General features: G+C 42.5%; 1 protein-coding gene across 1 annotated transcript in view; it reads right to left on the reverse strand.

Annotated features, from left to right (window-relative positions):
• The window catches only part of LOC120850268, a 72,063-nt gene that overhangs the window by 33,889 nt on the left and 12,593 nt on the right, over window positions 1–25,581 (reverse strand). The window contains exon 4 of the mRNA XM_040222724.1: window positions 6,360–6,431. Coding sequence (XP_040078658.1) covers window positions 6,360–6,431 — 72 coding nt within the window. The remainder of the gene's footprint in view (window positions 1–6,359; window positions 6,432–25,581) is intronic.

Consider the following 25,581-nt stretch of genomic DNA (forward strand, 5'->3'; position numbering starts at 1 on the left):
ATGCGGTCCCAACTACCAAGAACAGAACTTATGGCTAGAAATTCGGCTTTTTCCGACCAAAAACCTCCGATCAAAAATGGCCGGTTTGAGTCGCGCTCGCTTTCTTCTCCATGGTACCGGGTCGTTTTCTAAAATTTAGACGCAGCCACCAAATTTAATCCAAGTCGTGGGTCATTGGAGCCACACATTCAATATTAAAAGTAGACAAAAAATATGAAATCCATTTTTTTTTTTGTCTTCTAAAAAGGTACAATTATGTTAATTAAAGAAAAGGTTGCACAGAGAACCGGAAGCATTCCGTACGTTCACTCCCTAATTCTTTACATGGCGTCGTATCGCGTATCGTGGGACTCGCAGGCTGGACGGCTATGGCAGCAGGCAACGGGCGTGGGACCTCTACCTCTGAACTGTCGTTCGTGGTACCGGCGAATCTCTCTTACATCAAAAGATAATTTTTTGGCTGATCAAAAGAATTGGTATTCATTCGGTACGACACGCCCGGCCACCAAACTGATTTTTCAGTTTGGCGGCCGGGCGAGAAGGGGCGACGTCGCCAAGCCGTCGCCCTTTCTCGTGGCGGAAGACATCGCTTGCGCAAACGTCAAGCACGACGTGCGTACTTCGATTTGAATATGCACGTGTACGATTCCTTTGCCAGGTGTGAACATGGCCAATGCTCTGTGCTGCCCGACCTCGAGCCTAGGGAGTGCCTTTGCTGGAGGGAAATCGGCAGCAAAATTTTCGACCTACAGTCGACCGGCTGCATTATCACGAACGGAAATTTTTCCCCAGTAGCTCAGTAAAACAATGCCCGCTTCACACACAGCAGACCCGGATTCGATTCAGAATGTGGTCGTGCTGTTCTTTAGAGATTTCTTTTTTTACAGTTATCACTGAACACAACAAGTGTTTTGGACGGAACGCCACTGAACTAAATAGTATGGGATTTCCTTTTTGACACCTGCGAACTCAATGTGGTCACTTTCCACAAAATTCAAGAAGCAGAAAAATCGGGTAGCATTTGGTTTACGATGTGCCCGTAACTTTTCTGCGGCAATCGCAGCCAGCCATTAATACCGATCCCGTTGATCTTTCCGAAACTTTAACAGACTCTGCAGCACAAAGCCACTTTCGGAGCTGACACACCTGTGAGGCAGCTCTTTACGCAACATCTTGGGGGCATTCTTTTCGGAGCCGATCACAGGCGCTCACCAAGGGCACTCACTACTCATTTCCCACCCTTTAATGTACAAAACAGCGCATCTTGAAGTGCAGAACAGAGAGCGGAACAAACATAACTTCGACCGAATCGCACGGTGAACGGCTCTCGCATCGCAAATCGTCTGCTCCTCGCGGCCAAGAAAAAACAATTGCGGTGGCTTAGCTCGGCTATGCCAGGGTATACGTAGCGTGAGCTTATGCGCACAAAATGAGAGGCGCTATCAAGCGGCTCCGGTGCAGCGTCAGACTTGGCTACTGCCCAACGGAGGCGCACAGCTGGGCACGCGGCGGCTCCAGTGCGTCTGCCGCGGCTATGACGTCACTCCTCTGGAAGGCGCAGACCGGCGAGGCGGGCGCGTCGGAGGCGGAGCGCGCGGCGGCGGCGGCTCCGGCGCGCCAACGTGCGCCGTGTGACGTCACTGCTCCTCGCGCATGCGCAGCACGGAGCAAGGCTCATTATGCGAGCCATGCGAAACTGCCTAACCTCGGCCAGTATGGCTCACGCGGCAAAAAGCGCACAGTCGGGTGTAGCCACGTGACTGCTGACACACTCTCCTTCTCTGTACTTCTCCGACCTTCGTGCGCACATTTCGGTTTCGGTTTTCGAGCAGTTGTGTTTTTTGGCTTTATTAAAATGTACGTGACTCTGTAGCAAAATATTAATTGACTAGTCTTCTGACACCATATTGAATCGGCTGTCACAAATGAAAACAAAAGTTTTTGGGGGTGTCAATGCTCCTTTAAGCTAAGACTGCAGCGAATGGCACAAGCACGAAAGCCGGAGTTCGCTGGTTCGAAAAGTTTTTTACTAAGCGAGTGCTCGCGCTAGAAATGCGCGTCTCAGTGCTAGGAGCACAGTTTAACCTGAGCTTGTAGCTTTGACTGCAGTCTCAGCCTTAGGGGGAACGGAGTATGGATCCCTTCCAAAGATTATGCCCTCTTATTGTCTATTTGAAAATACTGGACAGTAATCTGCAAAAAACGTACCACAAAAGTGGCAAGTCCTTTGTCCCCCTTGTTTCCCTTCCGCTGGGATTATTATCGTCATTGTTGTCCAGCTCGCTTGCAACTTTGCATTAACTGCATTATCATCAGGTCAATCATTTGTATACAGATTCTTGCAAGTGAGTACTACATCAGTTAGAGACGTAGCAGCTTGTTGGTGTAAGTTGCGCACGCCACTGTTCAGTATTTTCAGATCGACCGCAAGCGATTATTGATCAAACGCCTGGCCTCTAGGGCTCACTCGTTGCTTTTCGACGCGTGCTCTGGCTACGCGCGCCCGCTCAAGGCACCAGAAATTTTTATTTAAGGATGACTACGCAATTCCCTAGGATGTTTCTACTAACAGCTGTCGCTGTAAAACACATACGCAACAAGCGTTTGGGTTGTAACCATGTCCATCCCGTACGCACTTTGCCGATTTCCCACGCTGTTCTACATGCAATCTCTGCTGGCGTTTAACACGTTCAAGAAATTAGCCCGCCCTATTCATAATTTACATAGGTTCTGCGAGCACCCGGTTTAAAGTATTTATTCTCTATAGGTCACCTACCAGGAATTATACCTGGCTTGGTAGGCTATCGGCCTCAGTAGAGAGTAGTGGCAGCTGCTCTTTGCCAATACTGGGTTTTAGAGAAGAGGCTTTTCAATATTGGCCTCAATTAAAAAGTTATAAAAAATAACAGGAGCAGTAGTCATAGTCTGCTATAAAGGTTTTCAAAGCTCAGGTTTTTTTAATGGCTTCTTCGTCTTGTTGCTTCAAAGAGTTTTCATATCACGGTTATCTCGTCCTTTGAGGTTTCGACTTTTAAGGTTAATTGATAACTGATGACAACTGCCTTTGTTTTTACAAGAATCCTATTTCTTCTGATATGGAAATAATATAGCATTTTGCCAGGTCCGGTTCATTCTGACTACTTGTAACGGCCTGCAGAGGTATCGATTTGCTTAGTGACTGCACGCAAACTCGGTGCTATGTTAGATATCACTCGTGAGTGTTTTTCGTTGAACTACGTTCTAGAGGCGTACTATTTATAAGTACCTATAAAACATAGTAACCACTTAGGGTTATGTAGAATGCTACATATAAGACTAATAATGGTTTGAAATGCATAGGAAGAGGGCAGGAAAAGCTTCGGATTATACGTCACGTTCTCTTGGCTTAAACGTAATTATTTTAAAGTACGAAGTAAAAAAATATCACAGTCAAAAAAGATTGCAGGGTGCGACTGGTATATAGCCCGCATTATGACGGACGTTTTGGGATTTGTAACGTCCAACTTATCGATTCTGCTTTGTTTTCTGAAATTCAATTTTCGGTTCAGCATCTCTTTAAGAGTCACGCATGAGCAGGTGTGGTTCCCTACATCCCTTTAAGTGTCACGCATAAGCATGTGTGGTTCCCTATATAATATAGGCAGCCACATCTGCTCATGCGTGACTCTTAAAGAGATGCTGAACCGAAAATCGACTTTCAGAAAACAACGCAGAACCGATAGGCGGACGCTACAATTCCCAAAATGCCACTAATGAAGCGGTATCTCCAACGGATCGTCGTATGTTTGTAAAAGAGCGCGCTCACACAAAGCTGAAAAGACGCGTGACCTCGCGATTCTCATTTCTTCCTCTTTTCGCTTTGGCTCCGCGATTGCGCGGACAGGAAAGGGAGCCAGGCCAGTTCTCCTCCTTCTCAACTCTTCTGCGATAAGGTGACCCCAACATTCTCCCTCATTCGCTCCTTTATTTTCCAGAAGTACGGCTATCCGCTCGAGATATGGCCATATGAGTGATTTTCGTGGCTTATGGGAACCTGTTAAACATTTCCGGTTTTAGGTTCAATCTGGTTTAGCTGGGAGCCAGTCTGGTCCTAACTGGTCAAACTGGTCAAAATGATTTTCTATTGAGCCAATGTGGTCAAGCTGGGAGACAAGCTGGTGAAGCTGGTCAAACTCATAACCGTGGTGGTCAAGCTGGTCTTTCTTGGAGCGCGCACGTCTAGGTCGGCTAGAGATGGTCACACTAGCATTGCTGGGAGCTGGCGCGCTATGGTCGGCTTAGGCTGGGACGAGGCCATGTCCTGTTCTTTGTCCTCTCGTTTTTGGTAGACGACTGTGCGCTTCAGGCGCGCTGCGAGCTGCCTTTGTGCGCGAGAAAAAGGAGAGAAAGTGGTAGAAGCGGAAAATTTGGGACACGTTTGCAAGCTTGGGCATACTTGCGAAGGAACGGCTGTGTGCGCGTTGTTTGGAGACTACTTGAACAACGGTGCAAGCGAAGCGGGATTCAAGGAGACAGCAAGCGGCTGTCCGTTCAGTGCGGGAAGAGGTCGGACGTCCTGACTGATAATGATATATCTTCATATCTTCGAAGACGTGAGTGTTCGTGAATGACGGTGGTGGCGATGAGTATCGCCAATACCATCCAAACCAAGCGGATTTCCTCGCCTCTGCCGAATAGGCAAGTGGCCGCTTCGCCCCATTATTGGCGGGACCCAGATTCGTTTCTCTCATCCGTGTAGCATTTTCTATAGCTATTGCCTGTTTTTGGCGTGTGTCTAGTATTTTTGTGTTGAGAGATAAGCAATCTGGTTTTAATAACAATGTTTGTTTCACACCATAAGAACCATTGTCTGAGCGTCTGTTAGCCCTGTGTCAGCACCGAGGATATCTAGCATCTCAGTTCATGTGAGCAGGCCGCAAGTACAAAAATAATAAATTAGATGCCGAGTTGACTTTTCTGAAGAGCTTGACTTTTTTATCCTGTGCATTAATATAAACAGGTTAAACTGTTTGGAAAGTCCACCAGCATGACCATTTTAACCACCATGACCAGCATACCGAACTGCGCATGCTGGGGCAATAACCCAGCTTAAGGCTGGGACCAGCTTATGCTAGTTTTTTTTCAGTAGGGCTGTTGCGCGTTAATTTGAGAGAACGCTTGATAAATCACACATGCAATACGAAAACACCGCCATCCTTTTGGCACAGCGCTGTAGGTATGCCATAACAAATCAAATCAAATCATAATGTCTTCTATACTTATTAGTGATTGTAATAGTAATTTTACAACAGCGGTATCTAAAGATAAATTGGAAAACCGACTGACAAAATAAAATATGAGCTCTTACGAACTTGGTCTTTTGAAGGTTCGCACTCATGTTTTTATTTTAATTGAAGCACTTTGCATGCTACGTTTTTTTTACTTCAAACTTTCTACAATACAAACTTTCATTGGAGCTCACGCAAAAGGCTACCGCAAATGTCCCGTGACTGTGCCCCGGCACCGGAATACACATGCAACACAAGCAAAGCTACAAGAGAGCAACACAAATGCAACATAAAAATTGTGAATATGCTAGTATCTACAAAACATACAACGCAACAACAAAATTTGAAAAGAAATTAAAGCTATTAAACCAGATTAAATTCATTAAACAAGATTTAGAAAATACATCTTCGATTGTTTATTGAAGGTCTGCGAAGTGGAAGGGTGTTCGAATATATGAATTCAGTCGGGGGCAAATGCTCAGGCGGTTTGGAATTTTCCAATTCATTAGTTGTGTACCATAGTTAGTTTTAAGTATAGTTTTACAAGACGTCTATGTATAAAATTGTTGTGCGTATCAGAACTTGTATCTGTAGAAAAAATTATTCGTGGCCGGTTTTTAATTTTGATAATATTACTTAAGACAATCACTGGTTTTACAAGGCCTCAATGTTCAGGATACCATTCGATTCAAAATAGGACGAAAAATGATCGAAACTCGATAAGTTTTAAATCAAGCACAACCCGTTTTTATGCATCCGGTACATATATACTTCTAATATTAGATTTAGATGTAGCCGCCAGACATGTAAACAATATCGTAGTCGCAAATAGACAGTAGCGAAATAAATCTGATGTTTTAGCTACATAAGAAGTAATGTTCAAACTTTATTCAGCATGCCTATAGAATATGCGATACTACGTTTCAATCGACTTGCATACAACGTCAAACGAAGGTTTTTATTAAACTGCACTCCGCAAAATTTGTGACCAGAAAGCCGTTTTAACCATTGGGATTGAAATATCAAGACGGTACTAAGGTTAGTAGTACTATAAATGGTAATGCAACGAGGACTGAGTTTGTTTATACTTACAGTAGAATTCACAACTTCTTTTAAAACGAGCTTCACGTTGGAGCATCTGAGTTCCCAGAAATACAGATTTACCTGGAATAAAAATATAGATATTTTGTTTTAACATAATTGTGGCTGATTAGTTTTGGCAAATGATGATGAATGGTCGTCGATCCAAAATTAAGATGCTGCTTCAACTGAGCAGTCATGCAGCAAGCTACCTAAATGCCATGAGAAACCGAGTTTATTTTCTGATAAATCTGAAATCACATACTGTATAGGTGTAATAAGCTGCCTTTGCACACCCGTGCCTGTGATTTGGTCAACAATTCTGGAGTGTTCTGAGGAAGAGCGTACACTCGAAACCGTAAAAACACTCAACTGCTACAGGAAAAACAACAGTGCACGCACGTGATACTGAAACGAAATGCTTAATTAGGCGCATTTATACCCACGACTAAACCACGTGAGGTGCCGTGTCCCCAGCCTCCTTCAGGTTTCAAATCGAAAAGTTTTAAACCTTTGCGTGAGCGATCAGTTCTCAATACTCCAACTACCCTTTGACCCGCTTGAAGCTTTATATAGGAGTGACCCACTGTCGCCGGACCCCTCTCGTACCCAGGGGTCCGACTTTTTACATAAGTCTATGACAATCTCCCGAGATCGGTCCCTTTCAATAAAACAACTACAATCACGACATTCTACGCGGACACCAGTACTACTGGTATGGTGCCTGGAGTGCGTCTTCAACTGGTGTGTTTAGCGTCCTATGCCGCCCACACATCAAAAGTGATCCTAAAGTGGCAAAAAATGAAGTCGCAGAAGCCGGAGTGTCAGGCTGTTGCCTGTCGCGATCCTGGCGGTTGGCCGTAGAAATGCTGGCGAAAAGCACGAGCGAACGCGAGTGTCGCTGTCGTCACGGCGTCCCAGGCGTCGCAACTTCCGGCTGCTTTAACTTCCGTTGACTGAAACAGTGGAGAGCGACCTACAGCAGAACAGGCGTATGCGATATACACCACAACTGTTAAGACGCCGCCAGGATCGCGATCGGCGACAGCATGACACTTTTATGACGTCAGCAGGTGGAAATCGAGGGACCACTTTTTTGAAGGCGGTAAACACACCAGTCGGAGACGCGTTCCAGGCACCATACTACTGGACTCGGTATCTGTCTATCACTTGGCAACGTTGCCGTTGTGTCACCCCAGCCACCGACTATCTGCCACAGAGAGTTCTGGGCGGTTCTCCTGGCCACCCCCCTCGAGCCACCTCGCATTCTAGTCTACACCGACAACAAAGCAGCTGTCCATGCCATGACGCGCGGTCGTGATATTCCACGGGACCAATTGTCATAGGCATGTGCAGCGATCCGGAGAGAGGCGAGACTCGGGAGTTGCCCTGTAAGGGCCACCGTGCGCAGCGGTCGTAGCATGTGGTAGTGTCCGGTGTAGGGAGAAAAATAAAAAGTCAAAAGCCCCGCAATGCGTTGGTACGTCTTGATAGTTTGAGGGGATTCCAGAACAGTCAAGGTGGCGACGAGGTTGCGACGATGCCCCGGGGTATGGGCGCTAGTGTTAGCCGTGGAGTCCAAATGAAAGTCAAGAAAGGGAGGGAGAACTGAATAAAGTGGTTAGCTGTGTTTGAGACGTCGTCGTCTTTCTTCCACCCAGTCTCAGGTGGTAAAAAATGGTAAACTTACACCAGCTCGCCTGCGCCCTAACTCTTTTTTTTCAAGAAAGGGGATCGTCCGCGCAGGCTGGAGTGCGGAGTCGGACGGGTTGGGTCGAAGACCTCAAGGAAACAGGTCGTCGCAGAATTGTCGGGTTTGTTGCACAAGAAAAGCGGGGTCCGGGTAAGAAAATAAAAAGTTTTTCAAGTGTGACATGCACCAAAGCCCCCTTTCCCGAGCCTCCCGAAAGAGCTCTGAAGCAAGGGACTACATGAAGAAAGTCCCTGAACGGCAGGACGGTGTAGCGGTAGTATATACCGTCCAGCCGGAAGGAGGTCAAGTGACGGGCAGCCCTTGCAAAACTTAAGTGGTATAAGGCGTCCTGCAGGTCCACCTTTGTGAAAAAAAGTTGCTTTAGGCAAAGGGCGGACCTGCAGGGTGACCGGTTACGAAGGCAAACGAAAACGCGGACTCGGAAGATCATGGGTTGAGGTGGCTGAGATCCAAAATGAACCTAGATAACTTTTGATTTTGAAGCCGAACCATCAGGCTCTTCAGCCCGCCTCGCCCAAGGAGGTCAAGAAGTAGCTTTCCTGACTACAGCCCATTGCCAGTGGCTTTCAATCTGCCAGAGGCCTGTGTTCCTCTCCTCCAACCGTTGGACAGCCTTGACGGGCACCCCCCGGCCCTGGACCTTCTTTTCGGCCCGGCGCGGCCCCTGTCTGCGGTCATGGAAGGCGTCTCTACTCTTAGACTCATCCAGGACGTCCTTTCCCCGTATTCTAGGCTGGGTAACAACGAGTTTCTTTTTTAAAGTAATTCGAGTACAAGCTCCCAAAAAAGAATGTCTAAAAAAGTGAAAGCCGTTTACAAGTCCCTGTAACGCCGAATTGGAGCGCAGCTCTTGAGGAGGAGGAGGGAAGGGTACTGAGGGGAGGGTAGATTCCTCCTTCTCCTTCTCCTCTTCCCCTCATTCTTCACCTCATTCGTCGGCGACACCAACGGCGACGGCGACGGCGACGCCGCTCAAGCCAGAAACGGGCGCCTAAGAGCTGCGCTCTAAAAAGAATAAAGACATGCTCAATGGTGTCAGGATTCTTATGTAAAATACAACCTACCGCCCATGGCATGTATATGTTTTGATTGAACCATACCTTAACAACTACCGTAGTTGTGTCTAGCTTAATTCTATTTTTTACACTGGCAGGATTAAACATTTTCACTCGTCTAAGAACAACTTAGCCAACTTGAGTGAGAATGGCACTGTGCAAGTGTGGTGAAAAAATGTGATTTAATCGCGATAAATTCTTTTGTTATTAATCCCAGAGAAACAATCTAAAAAAAAGACGCATTGTTAAATATGTAGTGAATCAAGTACTTATTTTCAAGAAACCAAAAAGGAAGACAATGAGGCTAGATGACCTTTTTCATTTCGTCCGCTTCAAGTTGTGTGGGGCTTTGACACCGGCTTGTCAAACTACTTGCGTCGTCAAGTTTTACAGCGATATATGTTGAGGGCTCTACCCAGCACTGGAAAAACGTTCGTTATTGGTGATGCAATACTTCATATTTTAGTTGTTGATGTTGTAGTTGGCGATGTAAAGCGTCCGGCGTTGATGTTGGCAAATTCTTGGAAAAGGTCGCCCGTCGCCCGCGGGAATCGAACCTGGATCCGCTGATTGCGAGCGGTAGCCTTACCAGTGAGCTAAGCCACAGCTTTTGTTTTTACTGTTGAGCTACGTCAAAGCATTAATAACCCACTTCAGACTTATTCGTTTTGCAGTACCATAGCATCCTCTATACTGACGAAGCCTGGCAGATCGCCACGAGAAGCGGCCGCCGAAATGGAAAAGTTAGAACGGCCGACAACGAATGAGAGGAGAGCCACGTGACGGCCCTTGCTGCGGCGAGACACCGAAACACACTTTTCCCAAGCGATGGATTGTCCGCTCGTGTTCCTCGCTTTCCTCGCGCTGCCTTCCTTTGTCGTCGGACTTGAAAACCACGTTTTGGATCCTAACCGCTGCACAATCTGCGCTGAGGCCCAGGTTCCCCGAGAAATGCTCTGTGCTTCCAAATCCTCGCGGTCAAAATCTGCGACCGGGCACTCCATGGCTCCGTAGTGAAACCTCCAGGCTTTGTAAGTAAAGAGGAGACTGTGGCAGTACCCAGTGCGCACTACGCGCGCTCTAGAAAAAAAAAAAAGAGCCTATAACAAAGTTTCGTCGTAGCACTGTCAATGCCGAGTCTTTCAAGCGCTCCAGGCTTTCGCGCGCTCCGGAACAAGAACAAACAAATAAAAGTGTTCGGAACAAAACGTATGTCTACTTTATCATGAACGCTTTGGTTCATTCACGCCACTTCGCAACTTCCACTTCGCCGCGACGGGATGCAGCTGTTGCTGTGGCCGTATTGTGAATTAACAAAGGACTGTTCAATTTTTATTTTTATTTTGACGACATCAAGAGCCTCGTTTTATTAGCACGCTTATTCAAACAAACGCGTCACCCAGTTTTTCTTTTTTTTTTTTCTCTCCTCATGGTGGCGAACTAGCACCATAACCTTGGACACAGAAAACAGACTAAAAGTTGGATTTTGATTTCAGACTGCGCATTAATCTTTTCAGATCTTCCAGGGAAGACAGACCAAATCGAGTGCGGTCTCAAGCTAACCGTGACTACGCCGCCCTTAGCGAAAAGTCATTCAAAATCAGTATACTGAAAGTATACTAATAGTGAACTTGGGCTATGTACTGAAATCGTACTAGTTTCACACTTTTATGAAACAAAATAGTATGCCTTTAGTACACCCCAAGTATATATGTAGTATACCATAAGTGCACCTCGAGCGTACTTTTAGTATACTATAAGTGCACGTTCAGTACACTACATGTATGCTTTTAGTGTACTAAATGTACACTACCAGTACATATATGCGGAGTGTCCCAGATAACTTGCACCAAACTTTAAAAAAAACGGAGCGTTCTGCGGGAGTGAAACCAACTGTACGCTGTGAAAAAGTCTCTTGCGAAAGTGCACGAAATTGCTTTAATGCGCCTATTTATTTAATTAAGAGTAACAAGCTAACTTTTGAAATCTTCGTTTAAAAGCCGAGGTGTGAAATGGAAAGTTGTAGAGCTCATTAAGAAACACCCAATTAAACCATTTTCAACAAGGTGCACTTAGCATGCTCCTTTTTCCCAGCCTTCAAACACCCAATTCAAGTGTTGGAAACACTTGAATTGGGTGTTTCTCAATGCGCCCTGCAACTTTACAATTGACATCTTGGCCCTCAAAAGAATATTTGAAAGGTTAGCTCATTAATCCTAGTTATTTACATAACCAGGCGCATTAAAAAAATCTGTGCACTTTCTCAATACGCTTGCTAACGACAGTTGATTTCACTCCTGCAGAGCCCTCCAGTGTTTTTTTAAGTATGGTGCAAGTTATCTGGGGGTATGTCGGGCGTTCTGAATGGAAAGAACGGTCTCAAATTGGCCAGACAAATCGGCGCCTGCATTTAAAAAGCTGACTTTTCAAAGGTGCTTCTTTGAACGGCTGTATTCCAACCTGTGAAATTTCATATCATAGAGCTTCATTCTCGTGAAATGTTAAGAAACGCCGTTGAAAACTCAACTGATGATGATAATGCAGAGGCGCCACCATCGGGAGATGCACTCTTAAAAATGAGTCGGGAAATTAACGAGGAAATCTTTGGCAGCTCTATTCCTCGTGAGAATGACGTACCGGCGTCTTCTGAAACTGTGTGAGAAAAGCCATAAAGAAGAGGTGCATTGCATTTTTCAACTGAAAGTATGTACGTGTAGCATACAAACATTATGATCAGTGTTCTTTGCGTAATTGATAAGACAGAAATTAAAATCCTACTTATCACTTTATTCAAGTTTCCAAGCCTGCCTCACTGTACACTCTCCTTTGTGATGATGGTATGCCATTACATCCTGCGTAAAAAGAGAAGAGAAAATTACAGTATGCTACTCTATGATATAACATCACATAATTCGCTCAAAGGACCACTATGTGAGGAAGGCAAGATAGTAACAACTTCATCCTGACAAAAGGGTGAGGAAAATCGGACAATATCGTTTCTGAAAGCCTGATATGTCAGACATTGGTGGTGTGCCTTCTTTTCATGCCCAGGGCTATGCTACAGGTAATGGTGTTCATTGCAGGGCACAACATTTATTACCTCAAATCTTAGGCACCATAAAGAAAAAAAAAAGAAGAAAAGATTCAAGGTTGCAGCTTCTACATTTTAAGCACATGGATTGATGAAGGCACAACGAAAACATCTGAGAATGGCCAATTTCAGGGCTGTGTGTGCTAATAATAAAATTGTATTTTAGAAGTTTAGTATAATACGGTATTTGATATTGGTTTCAAGATTAATTGTACTACTGTAAACGACCTAATTTTCGCGAAGGCTTAGTTTTTGCGAGTTTATCGAAATTGCTCAAAATTGGTCATGCAAAAAAATAACTCCATGGATACGAATGCATTGAACATCACTCCTGATTGCGAAATTTTGTACCTGGAAAGTATTCTCAACACTAACACTTCATAAAATGAATGAAATATTGAGCTCGCGCAAGAAAGTCGTTTATGCCATTCAAACTTTTCAAAGCGCTCGCAGAGTCACCATTGCGATAGATTTGCTTTGTTCAGTGCGCTTCTCCGCATGTGCCAGTGCGCTGCAGAAATTAGCTCTGGATGAAATCCCAAAAATAGGGGGACATGCACACTTTTTGATAAAATAGAATCTAAAAATGTTCACGTCGAATGGCTTCCCAGGAGACTTTTCGGGTCCGGATGCACTGTTACTCCGCAACAAGCAGGCTCTATTGGGATGACAAGAAAAAACCCAGCGCCCTGAATGCTGTTCGAACCAGCACTGGATAGGCTTGAAAAGCCTGTCAAGCGCTCGCTATCGGGACAGGCCGCTTACTTACGGTGGCTTAATACCTGTCTGCTCGATGCGTCATCCAGCCACCCATAATAGAGATGAGTGGGCGGACGTCACTTTTACTTTTGTGATGCAGGTCCCTGCAGGTTCCCATAGGTTGCAACTTGCTAGCTCAACTGAGTCAGGCCTGCAGCCCTGCGGGGAATGTCAATTACACTTTTTTAGATGTAGACACCCACAGTTTGCGTGTACCTGAAAGAAGCTCTAACACAGAGCAAACAAAAAGATTGGCCTTTTTTTAATGCCTCCTTTTCTTTTGCTGAGAACACACATACAAGTCATACGCTATTACACATTCAGTGGTGGGGCTTAATTTATGATAAGCACTTTTTTTCATATAACTTCGAGCTTTTAGAAAAAAGATTCAATATAATGGGTCGGACATAAATAGTTGCTATGAATTATCCTATCTATTTACACATTATCTGACATCATAAAAGCACTAGAGCAGGGTAGGGGTGTACTGCATCAATTATAAATTTCTAACCAATTAAAAGTTGGCATTTATTTAATTTATTAGTATTGGCTATTATTCTTTGACAAAGAATAACTGGGCGAGTTGGTACGTTGGTAGTCTTTCAACTCCATCGAATATTCAGGTCCTTTTTAACCTTTTTTCATGCTTTTGCTTTTTCTAACTGCTCTGCCTTTTGTAGGGGCTTTCGCCGCCACTAAAAAACGTGACATCCAAACTCACTTTATTCACAACACACAATCGCAAACTTGGAAAGCGAACCGCTTCGGCATACGCAAAGAGATCGCCCGTTTCTACGTACGGCACAGGCATCAGCACGGGCAAGAAATCATGCTGCTCGCTCTTGTAACGTTTTTCTCGCTCCCGCTTTATGAAACAAATCGTTGGCGAGAGACTGTTGGTTACCACACGGGAGAACTAGCATGACTTGTGATTGCTTGAACTGCCGTCAGACTGTACTTGAGCGCTCCGCAAAAGCGTCGTCGGGCGACCGTCGTAGGGACGGCGCCCAGGACAGGCCCTCGGCTGGCCGTCGGTTCCGCCGCACGCGAATCTTTCTCACTCTGCGGAGAGCCATAAATTTTGAAAATACGCTCTTCTCAAAAAAACGAAATAAAACCGGGTAGAGCGTAGTGACAGTCAAGCATAGCTTAGCAAGCACACGGTACAAGACAAAGTTTGAAACAGCGGCGCACTTCGGAGGAACAAAAGAAACTTCCTCACCTTCGCTTGCACCAGTCGGCCATGACTGTCCACCACTTGCGACGCTGCGCCTCACAGCTCTCAGTAATCGCTTGCTATTATTGAACACGGTATTCGTAAGCAAGCTATCTAAAATATCCGCTAAAACGGCTAACACGTAAAAAGGAAGCGATGCTCGAACCCGGCGGAACTCCATGCGGCGGCCAAACAGAAGCTGATTGCAATAGCGATGGTCTTGCGCAGTTTTCAAGTCTCTTCTTTTTGATCTTTGTTTTTTTTTTGAAGACAAAACTAAGCAAATCAATATATTAATAATAATAATGTCACTTTATTATATTCGTAAAAAATTATCAAAACCTTTAGTCTATCTTAGGTTTTATCTAAACTTTCGGTTTTCTTTTTCAGTGTAAAACCCAAACTATCTCAAGCAATTTCTCCCTTGTCGCCAAGGCTATTTTGCTTCGCGCATGCTTGCACCGCTGGGATTTCGGCTTTTCTGGAAGGATCGGCTCTCGCGGCACATAGATAATGAGGGCAACCTCGTGTTTTATAACAATGAGCGTGCCCGTCTTTTTTTTGACGAGGGGAAGACACGTTAAATTTACGTCGATTTTCGTGGAACTCTCGATCGACGGTGTTGTTCATTGTTGCAATTGTCAATCTCTTTTCACTTGAATTGAGATGTTTTAGAGTTTTGCAAGATAAATCTACACCATGAAACACTTTCGGTGAAAGCTTGAGGTTGTTAAATGAAGGCGCCGATTTCTCCAGCCAATTTCAAAGCGAGCTTCCATTCATAACACCCCTTCGCTTACGCGGTTCAGAAGTTGATTTGCGCTGCATGCGACTATGAAAGGTGGAGCATCTTATGTCCCCATTATTAGCCGTGGTTTCTTTTGCCTCCTGTCTTTTTGATTGCTGTGGATGCAGATATCTGAACCAGCGTATAGTGCGCTGAGACCTGCATTACAAAAACACCGCATTATCCTGCAAACGTAATTTGTCTACTAGCCTATGAGGCAGCACGCAAGTGGCGGTGCACTTTGAAAACAAAGTCATGTGCATGCTTTTTTATCAGCAGCATTAAACACTTGGTGCGATTGCCCTCGATCGCCTAGCTTCTGAATAGTGCTAACCGTTTTTTTACAGTAAACTTTTATTCTTCAATAAAGGTAACAAACACAGCTCAGGGATAATAAAAGCTATCTTTGCAATAAAAGTAGACTTTTCAATTGCTAAATTTATAGAAATGACTAGCTAAAATAATTATTGACAAGTTAGATAACGCTAATTTCCGTGGCCTGCAATGTAGCTAATTTTTCAATTTGTGCTTTTTTTTAGGCGTAAGTCCATGTTGCATTTGCGACGTAAGTATGCTCTGACATTGTCGGTCGTTTCCCGGGGAACTTTTGGACCACGTGGTCTGCAGTGAAATGAGAAATGAAGCATCCTTTTGTCACATTATGTCAGCTATACCCGGTGATATTTTTAATCAACTGGTTTCAGGAAAATTGGGGGCTCACCGTCAGGTTGATGCACTCTTCATGTGTGTCGTGCGACTCGGCGGACATTACATGGGTGAATAACCGTGGCAACATTTTTTTTAAGTAATTATAAAATCCGTTAATTTACTTTTTTTATTATTGCTGTTTTAGAGGCAGTCGTTATTAGGGCCTAACACAATCAAAACAATTCACGAAACAGCCAAGGGGCTTTCAGATATCTATTTATCAAATTTCGCACTTTTTTTCCCTCGATTCAAGAACTACGCGCGGCAGGGGCGGGCAAAGTGGAGTGGTTTTGACATGGCGTATCGGTGATGGCGTGTTTGTTTGTGTTAGCGAGAACTTCTCATACTGGAGTTCTCTGCATTATTTAATTTTCTAGTGAAGTTACAACCCTCATAAAGTGCTGTCGCATTCAGCATGAACAAACTTGCACCCTTTTGACAGCGTGCCTTTGGTGGATGCTCCAGCATCACACCTCCAACGGTGCGTCCGAAGCGACTTCGTAAGCATAACATCCTGCATTCTGTCCAGCGCGCTGTTTTTTAATCAGGCGACGAAAGGCAGAGTTTTAGCTATGAATAACTAAAAACTCGTCACCTTTTCGCAAATTGTTTCAGTTGGGCCAGAGTTTATTCATAGCCCTTCTAAAATTGAAAATTCAACATGGTCAATTATACTGTCAATTAAAAAAGCTAATTAGACAACGTACTGTGACGTTTATTTACTCATCTAATGTCCGCCGAGCTCCACAAATATTCTGTGAAAACGGCATCGGCTATCTATCGCGTTTTTAGTGTTTTGATGTTAAAAATCACACTATATATATATATAGTGCGATTTTTATCATATATATATATATAGCAAGAGAGAGAGAGAGAGAAACACAAAGCGCAGGATTACGAAAAGTATATACGGAAGAAAACGCACCTGAGACGGTTGTTGGAGTTTTTAAAACATATTATTGGTAAAGTTGGTAGACGTTTCGGCCTGAGTCAGATTTTTTTCGAGATGTGCCAGTCTCGAAAAAGGTCTGACTCAGGCCGAAAAGTCGACTAACTTTTCCAATAATATGTTTTAAAAACTCCGACAACCGTCTCAGATGCGTTTTCTTCCGTATATATATATATATATACCCTTTATTATAATTTGAGTACACCGACTGCAAGCACTGAAAGTAGACCTTTAGTATACTTAAGTGCACTTTCTGTATACTGATATTGAACTACTTTTTACCGCGGGCACTACAATTCTACTACACGTGCCAGTTTTGTACGGACGAGTATACTTTCAGTCCAACGACATTTTTACTGGAAGTATACTTTAAGTACACTTAAAGTCTACAATCAGTACAAAGACCGCACTGAAAGTATACTTCAGTACACTTGGAGTGTACAGATTTTGAACGACTTTTCGCTAAGGGCGGTACCCTCAATATCTAAATGTGTGCGAGATGATGGAAATAATCGCGGATATCTCGTGGATGAAAGCTATTGAAAAATTGGCGTCATCATTATCAAACGCGTCCGTAGTAGTGGTGAAGAAAACGGAAGGTTCGAAACTGAAACCAATTTCGCATTGACTTCGGGCGGCTAAATCATTGCTTGGTAGCAGATGCACAGTCCACACCGCAGGCGGTCGTCACGGTTCCAAAGGTGGGGCGCCAACGATTCTTCTCAAATAGAGGCTTGGCGAACGAATTCCGGCACATTTCCTCTATTGAAGAATTGAAAGAGAATCACCGGCAAGCAAAATCTACCATCTAAAATTCGTGCCATTTGGTTTTAAAACATAAACATTGAGAATGTTTATGCGGGGTTATGCTGGATGGGATACTAGATGCGCCTCACTACATAGATGGCGTACATGTAATTACCGACTCATGCGAGGGGCGTGTGAACACTTGGAGGACAGTCTTCGAGAGGATGCACGATTCCGGCATTACGGGGAAGCTAAAAAAGTGCCAAACTGTATTCCCTAATATGAGCTTTCGAGGGAACGAATTGTGATTAGAAGAAGTAGCTAAAAAAACAAGAGGTTTCAACGAGAATCCAGCAAGTGTGAAGACAGAGGACCAAACGACATGCCAGGGCGTTCTTAGCATTGACCGGAGTTTGCAAATAAGTATCCCCACCCACGCACAGGAAGAAGCCTGAAACAATGTCGAGAGGGGCAGTGAGCAGAAATTGGCGTTCTTGTCTCTGAAAGTGTTGTTACGAGGCTGGGCACAGCTCGCCCCTTTGCGTTTAACTACGGGTCCTGTCCTTCTTTCTCCAGAACGGAGACGTCTTCAACCTCAGCTATAACTTAGGTGCTCGGCCATTAAGGAACCGTCACCCCCCGTAACCCGTAAAGTAAATTAATGCATCAGGTTTAGAATGTGTTTACGTGGTACCAACTTCGGGGGCAGGCTGACCCTCAGCCTCTAGAGTTTTTAAACAAGTGTAAACTTAACAATAGACGCTTGATGCTATAGAGCATAGAAATGCATGGTTACCGCTTCCATGGATAATATATTGAATGGAGCGAAAATGCAGGCTCATATAATGTGAGCTCCATGTAGCAAGGTTGTAGCTCAAGATAAAGACCTATATGGATGAAATTCAAGCAGGTGGTTATGTTTCCGTATATGTGTGTCCTCCTAGCTTTAGTTTAATAACACTGTTACCTTCTTTACGTCCCCATAGACGTGCAAAGTGTTTGGACTAAATAATTACAAAGTAAGGGTTGCTGGTGATGTGCGCAAGTATATGCGTATTTAAACGGAGATGTTCGTGCTGTTCGAGTTATAAGATGCTGCAGAGAACCGATGTCACCATTGGAAGACGAGGAGAGAGCTCACAAGACAAACTTCTTTAGACTGCGGGGCAGTGTACGAGTTGCAAACAAGAAGATGAAACAAAAGACCGGCTGAAAGGAGAAAGTTAAGAAGGAAAAGTACTAGAGATTCGAAGGCTGTGTTGCGTGGGGAGGCTCTTTATTCTGAACGAGACGGTTGAACCTCGGCTGCGTCCCGAAGCCAGTATACCGGCACTGGCCATGCTCCAGTGCCCGGCAACCTCCTGTCTTATCACAGTAGTCCAAAACGGGCAAATTTATCTAACAAAAACTTGCCAACGGTCAACATTAAAAAAAAATATCAGCAGGCCACCACTTATTTCAGTTCCACGGTGACGTGAGTCAGGAAGTGTATATCCGGAACTGTTTAAACATTTAAAACTATTTTCTTTGTTTTGAGAGCATAAAGACTGGTAAATGTCATGTCTGAATATTCTCGCGCTCATCACATCGTTGCCAAAATTGCAGACATGAGCCAAAGACAACCCAGACATCATTAAATCATAATGCTGGCATTTGCTCTGGAAGTAACGCACAATGGTACCCGATGACATCCAAAAACAGAGAAGTGAATATTAACTCTTTCGCTTGTTCAACGACAGAGGCTCAAAGATTCAATGTGAAAACCGGACAACCAGAAGTGCAGCATAATTTTAACATTTGGCCCCGAAGCGGAAGCACAAAGAAGCCAAACAACCAAGCTGTGAAGCCTAAGTGTGGAACGTTTCTGGCATTTTAAAGTCAAAATACCAAGACTCTGGTCAAAGAATATGAAGTTTCGCTATCCCTTGGCGTTTTTTTTCTTGTTTTTTTTTTCAGAGCCCTATATTGCCAGACCGAAAACCATATGTTGTAAAAAAAAAAAAAACTGCGCTATTTGGGGCATGTCATTCTTCATTGTTGCTACAACAGACGTTCTTGGGAAGAGTATAAATAGACACTGGAAATAACATTAAAATCCTTTAGGAATGTAAAACAAAATTACAACCTTTTACGATAACGACCGGTAAACTTTCAGCAACACTTTGACTGAATGAAACAACATAAAGATTTCAAATAAAAAAAATCCTTCACTATTTTTTAATGCACGATTTGAATAAACATTTTCCATAGCTGAATAAGCTGAACAGTTGGCGCGAATATGTCCAATAAACGGACTCGAAAGATCGTGACCGACGTCAGCAAAAGCCCAGGTAGGCTGCTTGGTGAGCATAGGCATGACTATTTTGACGTCACCTTGCACGTCTGCTTCCAAACAGGTGTAGGTAAGATGGTGCCGAAAAAAATAAAACACAGCATCCAACAATCGAATACTCAAGTCTGATTATTCGGTACCCTTCCCATTAACGATAGACACCAGAATAAGATTGCTTATAGCGGTATTTCAATGTTCATGTACGGAGAAGCCAAACACTCCTAAATGTGCGTCATAACGTACTGAAAATAAACCACACAATTTTTATATTTTTGCAATAAACATACATAATTTATACAAATGACAGTTGCATATAAGTTTTTTATTTCATACTATATATTTCTATATGTTTATTGAGAACATTCATATAATTTTGTTTTCCTCTAGGAAAGCAATAATATGTAACCATTCCCGCAAGAAAGTTCCGTTTTCCCGCCATATTATAAAATCCTGACACTCGACAAGGACAAATATCAGTTATGATCTTAACGTTCTATCCCGCCTACGCGGGCCTATGTTATGTTACAGAGTGCGTGGGTATCTGTGAACTACAAAGCCTATGGACATTGTGGAAATACCAAATAGGCGGAGGTGCCGGTGACTTACTGTGGAACTGCAACCTGTTAGCTGACAACATTCACAAGAAGCTTTACACACGACCCTAATTACGAAACTGGCGCCATTGCCAGGCCAAAGATGCTAAGTGCCCCGAGTTCGCCCTGGCTGGGTTCCTCGAGAGCAAAGGAAAAACACAACCACTCCGTTAGAGTTCTGGCAAGCGACGACAGGATCGCGCCGGTCTCACCTGAGACCGACGCGTGCTGCTTTCTTTCTTTATGTTGATGGCAAGCGACTTGCTCATCGAAGCCATTCATCTTTTGGAAACGGTTCATGAGTGGAGCCAGCTCTGAAGAAGAAACTACTAAATACAACATTGACGAGTTTTTTTTTTTAAATCTAATTTAGGGAAAGCGAAACTGAGATAGAATGTGTGCTTATCGGACCATCATTGAGCCCTGTACCACAGCCACATTTACATTATAATTTCTCATGTAATATTACCGATTTCAGAATAAAACCGTTAGGAAACAGCACACCCCATAGGTGCTCTGTATTTCAACCAAAATTGACTTAGTTTAGAGTTTTTGTAGTTTATTCTCTTAGAAAGAAGAAACTAATATACTGAATTCAAACCGTTTCTACAAGCTCAACTCATAATATTATAAAATGACGATTGCTCTACAAAAACAATCGCTAAATCAAAACTTCCGCGGAAACAGTGCTGGTACGCTATTATTTTAGCCTGCATGATTGACCATCAATAGCTTAACTCGACTAATTGCTTAATTGCAGAAACTATGCAATTTAAAGTTAAATAACAAATGTATTCGATTGTACCGGTTAGCAACAAGATTTTTTTTCCTGTTGAATTTTTTTGTAGACATTGGGATATCTAAATAAACGTAAAGACAATTATCAACCTCAGGACTAAAAGTGGTACGCATGTATATCAGTATAAACGTGGATAATAATGAATATATCGAAATTCTATTTTTATTAGTGAATATCTAGGCATAGGCTTTAATAATAAAAACTTATATTTGGAAACTCGTATCACAGACATCTCTGCAAGAAATAGCCGAATTTTTGAATTTTCAAACCGCCGTCTCAGCAAGGACACGCAGAAAGCTAAACGAATTGCACGCACGCTGAGTTTAGCTTACCTAACACTGCTGGCCTGTGGCCCACCATAGGGATAAAATATCGCGTCGTAACCCCTCCCCCACCTGCTTTTTCCAGATGCCGCAACTTCTTGATTTCACTGCATAAGCTGTAACACACAAGATGTGAATGTGCTTCGGTATAAATTACCACGTAACATAAATGACCGTTGTGATGACTCTTTCTGATAGGGTTGCCAACTAAAAAAAAATTTAAGAAATCTCAAGAAACCATTAAGAAACCTTTAAATTTAGGACGGATATCAATAACAGTGAAAGTTTACTCTCCTATAATTAGTTTCAAAACTGCATATTAAATACACCCTTGAAAAGGTGCTCTTCTGTTTCACTCAGAGTGTTTCAGTCCCTAGAACAATATTCATACCATTACCTTACTGATACCAGATGTTACGGAGTGTGCTGTCTGGTCATACCTGCCGACGTGGTCTCTTTATTTATAGTTCTTTGTGCCATATATGGTGGCTCTTCAGAACTTCAGCAGCTAAATTCACTTTTTTTGGAGAAACATGTTTCTTTTTTTCACATAATGTATCCGATTCTTCTGACATCGCTTGGGACTTCCAGCAACACGTCTCAAGCATTTAGCAGCATATAGCCCGCCTTTTTTTAAATTTTGTGCATAGATCACTGGGCCCAAGTAATATGGCAGAGTTAAACAATAATTTATACATTGACGCCAAGCCACTTCAAAGCACGTTGAATGTTGTCCAAAGTAATACCTGAATGGCGTCGCGAGCGTCATTCTCGCTTGAAAAGATTTCATTGAAAAGAACCAAAGATGACGACCCCATGGCTTTAACTTACTGCTGAAGTTAAGATTTTTATGATTGATAGAGGTAAACTGGAGAAAAACTTAGACGTCCTGAAGAAAAAAAAACCGCTAAGTTTATTTCAAGACCCCTAAACATTTTGGCAACCGCAAAACAACATTACTTTCGCTAGACAAAAAAGAAAACCGCTAAATTTAGCGGGAAAAGGGCTAAATAGGTTACATTGGTTTTTAATGACTAAAGTACGTTTCTAGAGCATAGTTTCTTAAACGGAGGGCTGAGTTTAAACAGAGATACGTCAACATTCAGGCCACGGTTCAGTGCTTAGGGGCGATCTGTGTTTTGCTTTTATCGACACCACCGTAAGAAAATCAAGTTTGTATTTTTCAAGTTCGCGAGACGCTTCGTTATCCTCACTAAGTCTGCAGTGAACGCCTTTGGGGTCACGACCCACAGCCTTCTGGACACTGGCATACACGAGCCTTGCCCGGTCTCAGCTCCAATACACATCAGTTGTGTATTCGACAGAAAACTGTAAGCTTCTCAAAACCGGGCCTTTCGGTTAATCGTTCCTGATTTTCATCCTTCATACTAAAATCAATGCAAAGAACGCTGACCTAAACCTCCATATTTTAAACACAATCGAAAATATGATGTCTGTCTACACAAAATATACCATTTATATGAACGGAATATTTATATTTTTTTGCCTTTCGATATCTATACTCCCACAGACCACTCACTAAGAACTCAACTGCTTACTTCAATGCATTATCCGGTTGAAGTTTCTTAATTAAAATTGGCTATGTCTGATCGGGACAATATTTGTGAGCGCACTGCTTGCACACCATAAATTGAACTGTGTTAAAATATTTTTGTTCATGTATGTCATAGTATTTATGTTAGTTATATTTGTATATTGTTCTTATTTGTCTTTTATTTATGTTACGTAATGCCCCTCCTTGTGTAAAGCCGTACATACGCTTTTGAGAATGAAATAAAAGAAACACAAAATTAAATAAATCGACGACAGGGATGCCCCCTAGTTTACTAGAGCATCTTCAAAACCCCTTATATAGATATGCAATTAGTCACCCACTCAGTATCGGCACTATACAAATATAGTTTGTTCTACCTAAGGATGAGAGCAGATAAGTTGTACAAGCGCCTACCTTCTCACGGAAGCAAACCGTTAGTTTCCTCCTCATGAATGCGGTTGCATAAACATCCAAATCTCCAGAGGTATTCATTTTAACCTTTTTTGACATGTCTGAAGCTAAACACTTGTTACGGCAAGACCATGTATATCTCTTACTGACTTCATACACGCTTCCATATTTTATGAAACAGAATAGCAATGGTTCAAGACATGCATTATAATGTTTCTTCTTGAGCAAATGAAACTTAATGTTTTACGAGATATCATTCCCGGATATTGGAAAATGAAATCAAACGCCTCTAATAAGATATATGTATAACTTGTTTCCAGATTACGGTTATTTGGACCAAAGTCGAAATCACGCCCCATGACCTAAGCCATCCAATATGCTCATAGACGCTAAGGCAGCGACCACTAGAAAACTCGCGTCAAAAATCTATATGTTTCTTATATCTATTTATTCATTTACATATTAATACTCTTACTTCTCTTGGAGGTGTTGCCGAAGTCAAAAAGGACATAAGGCTAAAAACAAAAAAGAAGACGTTTTTGAACATGCCGCCTAATTAGCAAATAAGCAGCTGCAATAAAGGTACATATATATACAAAAGAAAACACACAATACCTATAAAGTAAAAGAAAAAATACTACACGCTTCCCAAAGCACCGTACACGCAGAAACCAACAACTTCAGTAATACAAGACCAAGATCCCAAGCGTTTCTAAAATAACACATGTAATATATAAAATCACCTGCCTTCCTTAAAATGCAAGTGTAAAGTCTGTTCTGTCACAGATCGGTCACCAACATACACAGTGTACATAAAGTAGTCGGAGGGATAGCCAACATGTAAGATGTTTTTGATATCCACATTTTTGAAGCACGTCTCCATTTTCATTGTTTTACTGTTTCTCGTTAGAGTGTTTCAATTTTATATTATTTTAGGCATGGATTAATACTTATAAGAATAGTTGTTTGCTTTTTCCAGTAGACTTCTTCTGATATGGATGCTTCTGAGAGAACTAAATAAGCGGGCCGTTGTATAGAGGTTTCGATTTATAATAAAATTGGAATTCTTTAGCAAAAATATATAAACGTTTATTTTTAGTTTTCAGAAAGAAGCGAAACATTTTGCACTTTAAGAATAAATAATATTCACACCAATTAAGTAACCACACAGTTGTCTTCAAATCAGGAAAGAGAAAAACAAATCAAACCTGTTGGAAATCGCCTTGAACAGACATTTGTAATAACATTGTGCAGTTAAAAAGTTAAGTCACAAGCTTTTAGTTTTGTTATGTGACCCAAATATGATGTCTAAATCCATAAAAATTGACAACGAAACTAAAACAGGTCGCCTTCACTGATATTATAATTACATCATCAAAAACTACCCCTGAACACCAATTTATCGGATAAAGATAAATGTCGATGTTTTTTCTCATGAACTCAGTAAATAAAGAAAGCAAAGATATATGCTAGGACATCAAAACAGATTGCCGAATGTCATAATCAATACGGGCAGCAATGTAGCACACGTCCACCTAATGAAATCAAAGCAAATCAAACTAATGTTTATTTTTTTCCTTGTGGTAACCAACAGCTCAAAGGCCTACTGGGGTAAAAACACGCACACTTGAAATACACACAAAATAGAAAGTTGTGTAAAAAATATGCAAGCGCACAAGCATGTCTATATGCCAAGTAAAAACACATGCATCAAAATTATTGTTCTCCAAAAGACAGGTTAATACTAAATATATCGACATCAGTTAATTGCGTGTTTAAAACATGTTGGACACGTGAAACCGGTGATGTGTTTCGAATGAGGTCTGGGTAAAATACTTTTGGATTTCTAGAGTTTGTTCTAAATGGAATGCAAAATTGAACAGGCCTGAGGAGAGTAGGGCAGTCTATTTAAATTATGAATTAGCCTATGTGAAAACTGAACAACCCGGAGAGACCTACTTTTATATGAGGTGCACGATGTTAATTTTGCTCAAATTGAATTATTGTCATAGAAACACTTTCTTCCAAAATATATGTCTTAAATGATGCGCACAATTCGCTTCTGCTCATATTCTATACTTTAACTTGTTGTTATAGAGATGGAGATCCACACAACAGATGCAAATTTTAGTTTCGGACACACATGGGTAGTGTATAATTTCAAAAGAGAGCGATGCGTTATAAATGGTCTAGCT

This window comes from Ixodes scapularis, unplaced genomic scaffold (assembly GCF_016920785.2).
Source record: "Ixodes scapularis isolate PalLabHiFi unplaced genomic scaffold, ASM1692078v2 PGA_scaffold2__306_contigs__length_199485367, whole genome shotgun sequence".
Classification (NCBI taxonomy): domain Eukaryota; kingdom Metazoa; phylum Arthropoda; class Arachnida; order Ixodida; family Ixodidae; genus Ixodes; species Ixodes scapularis.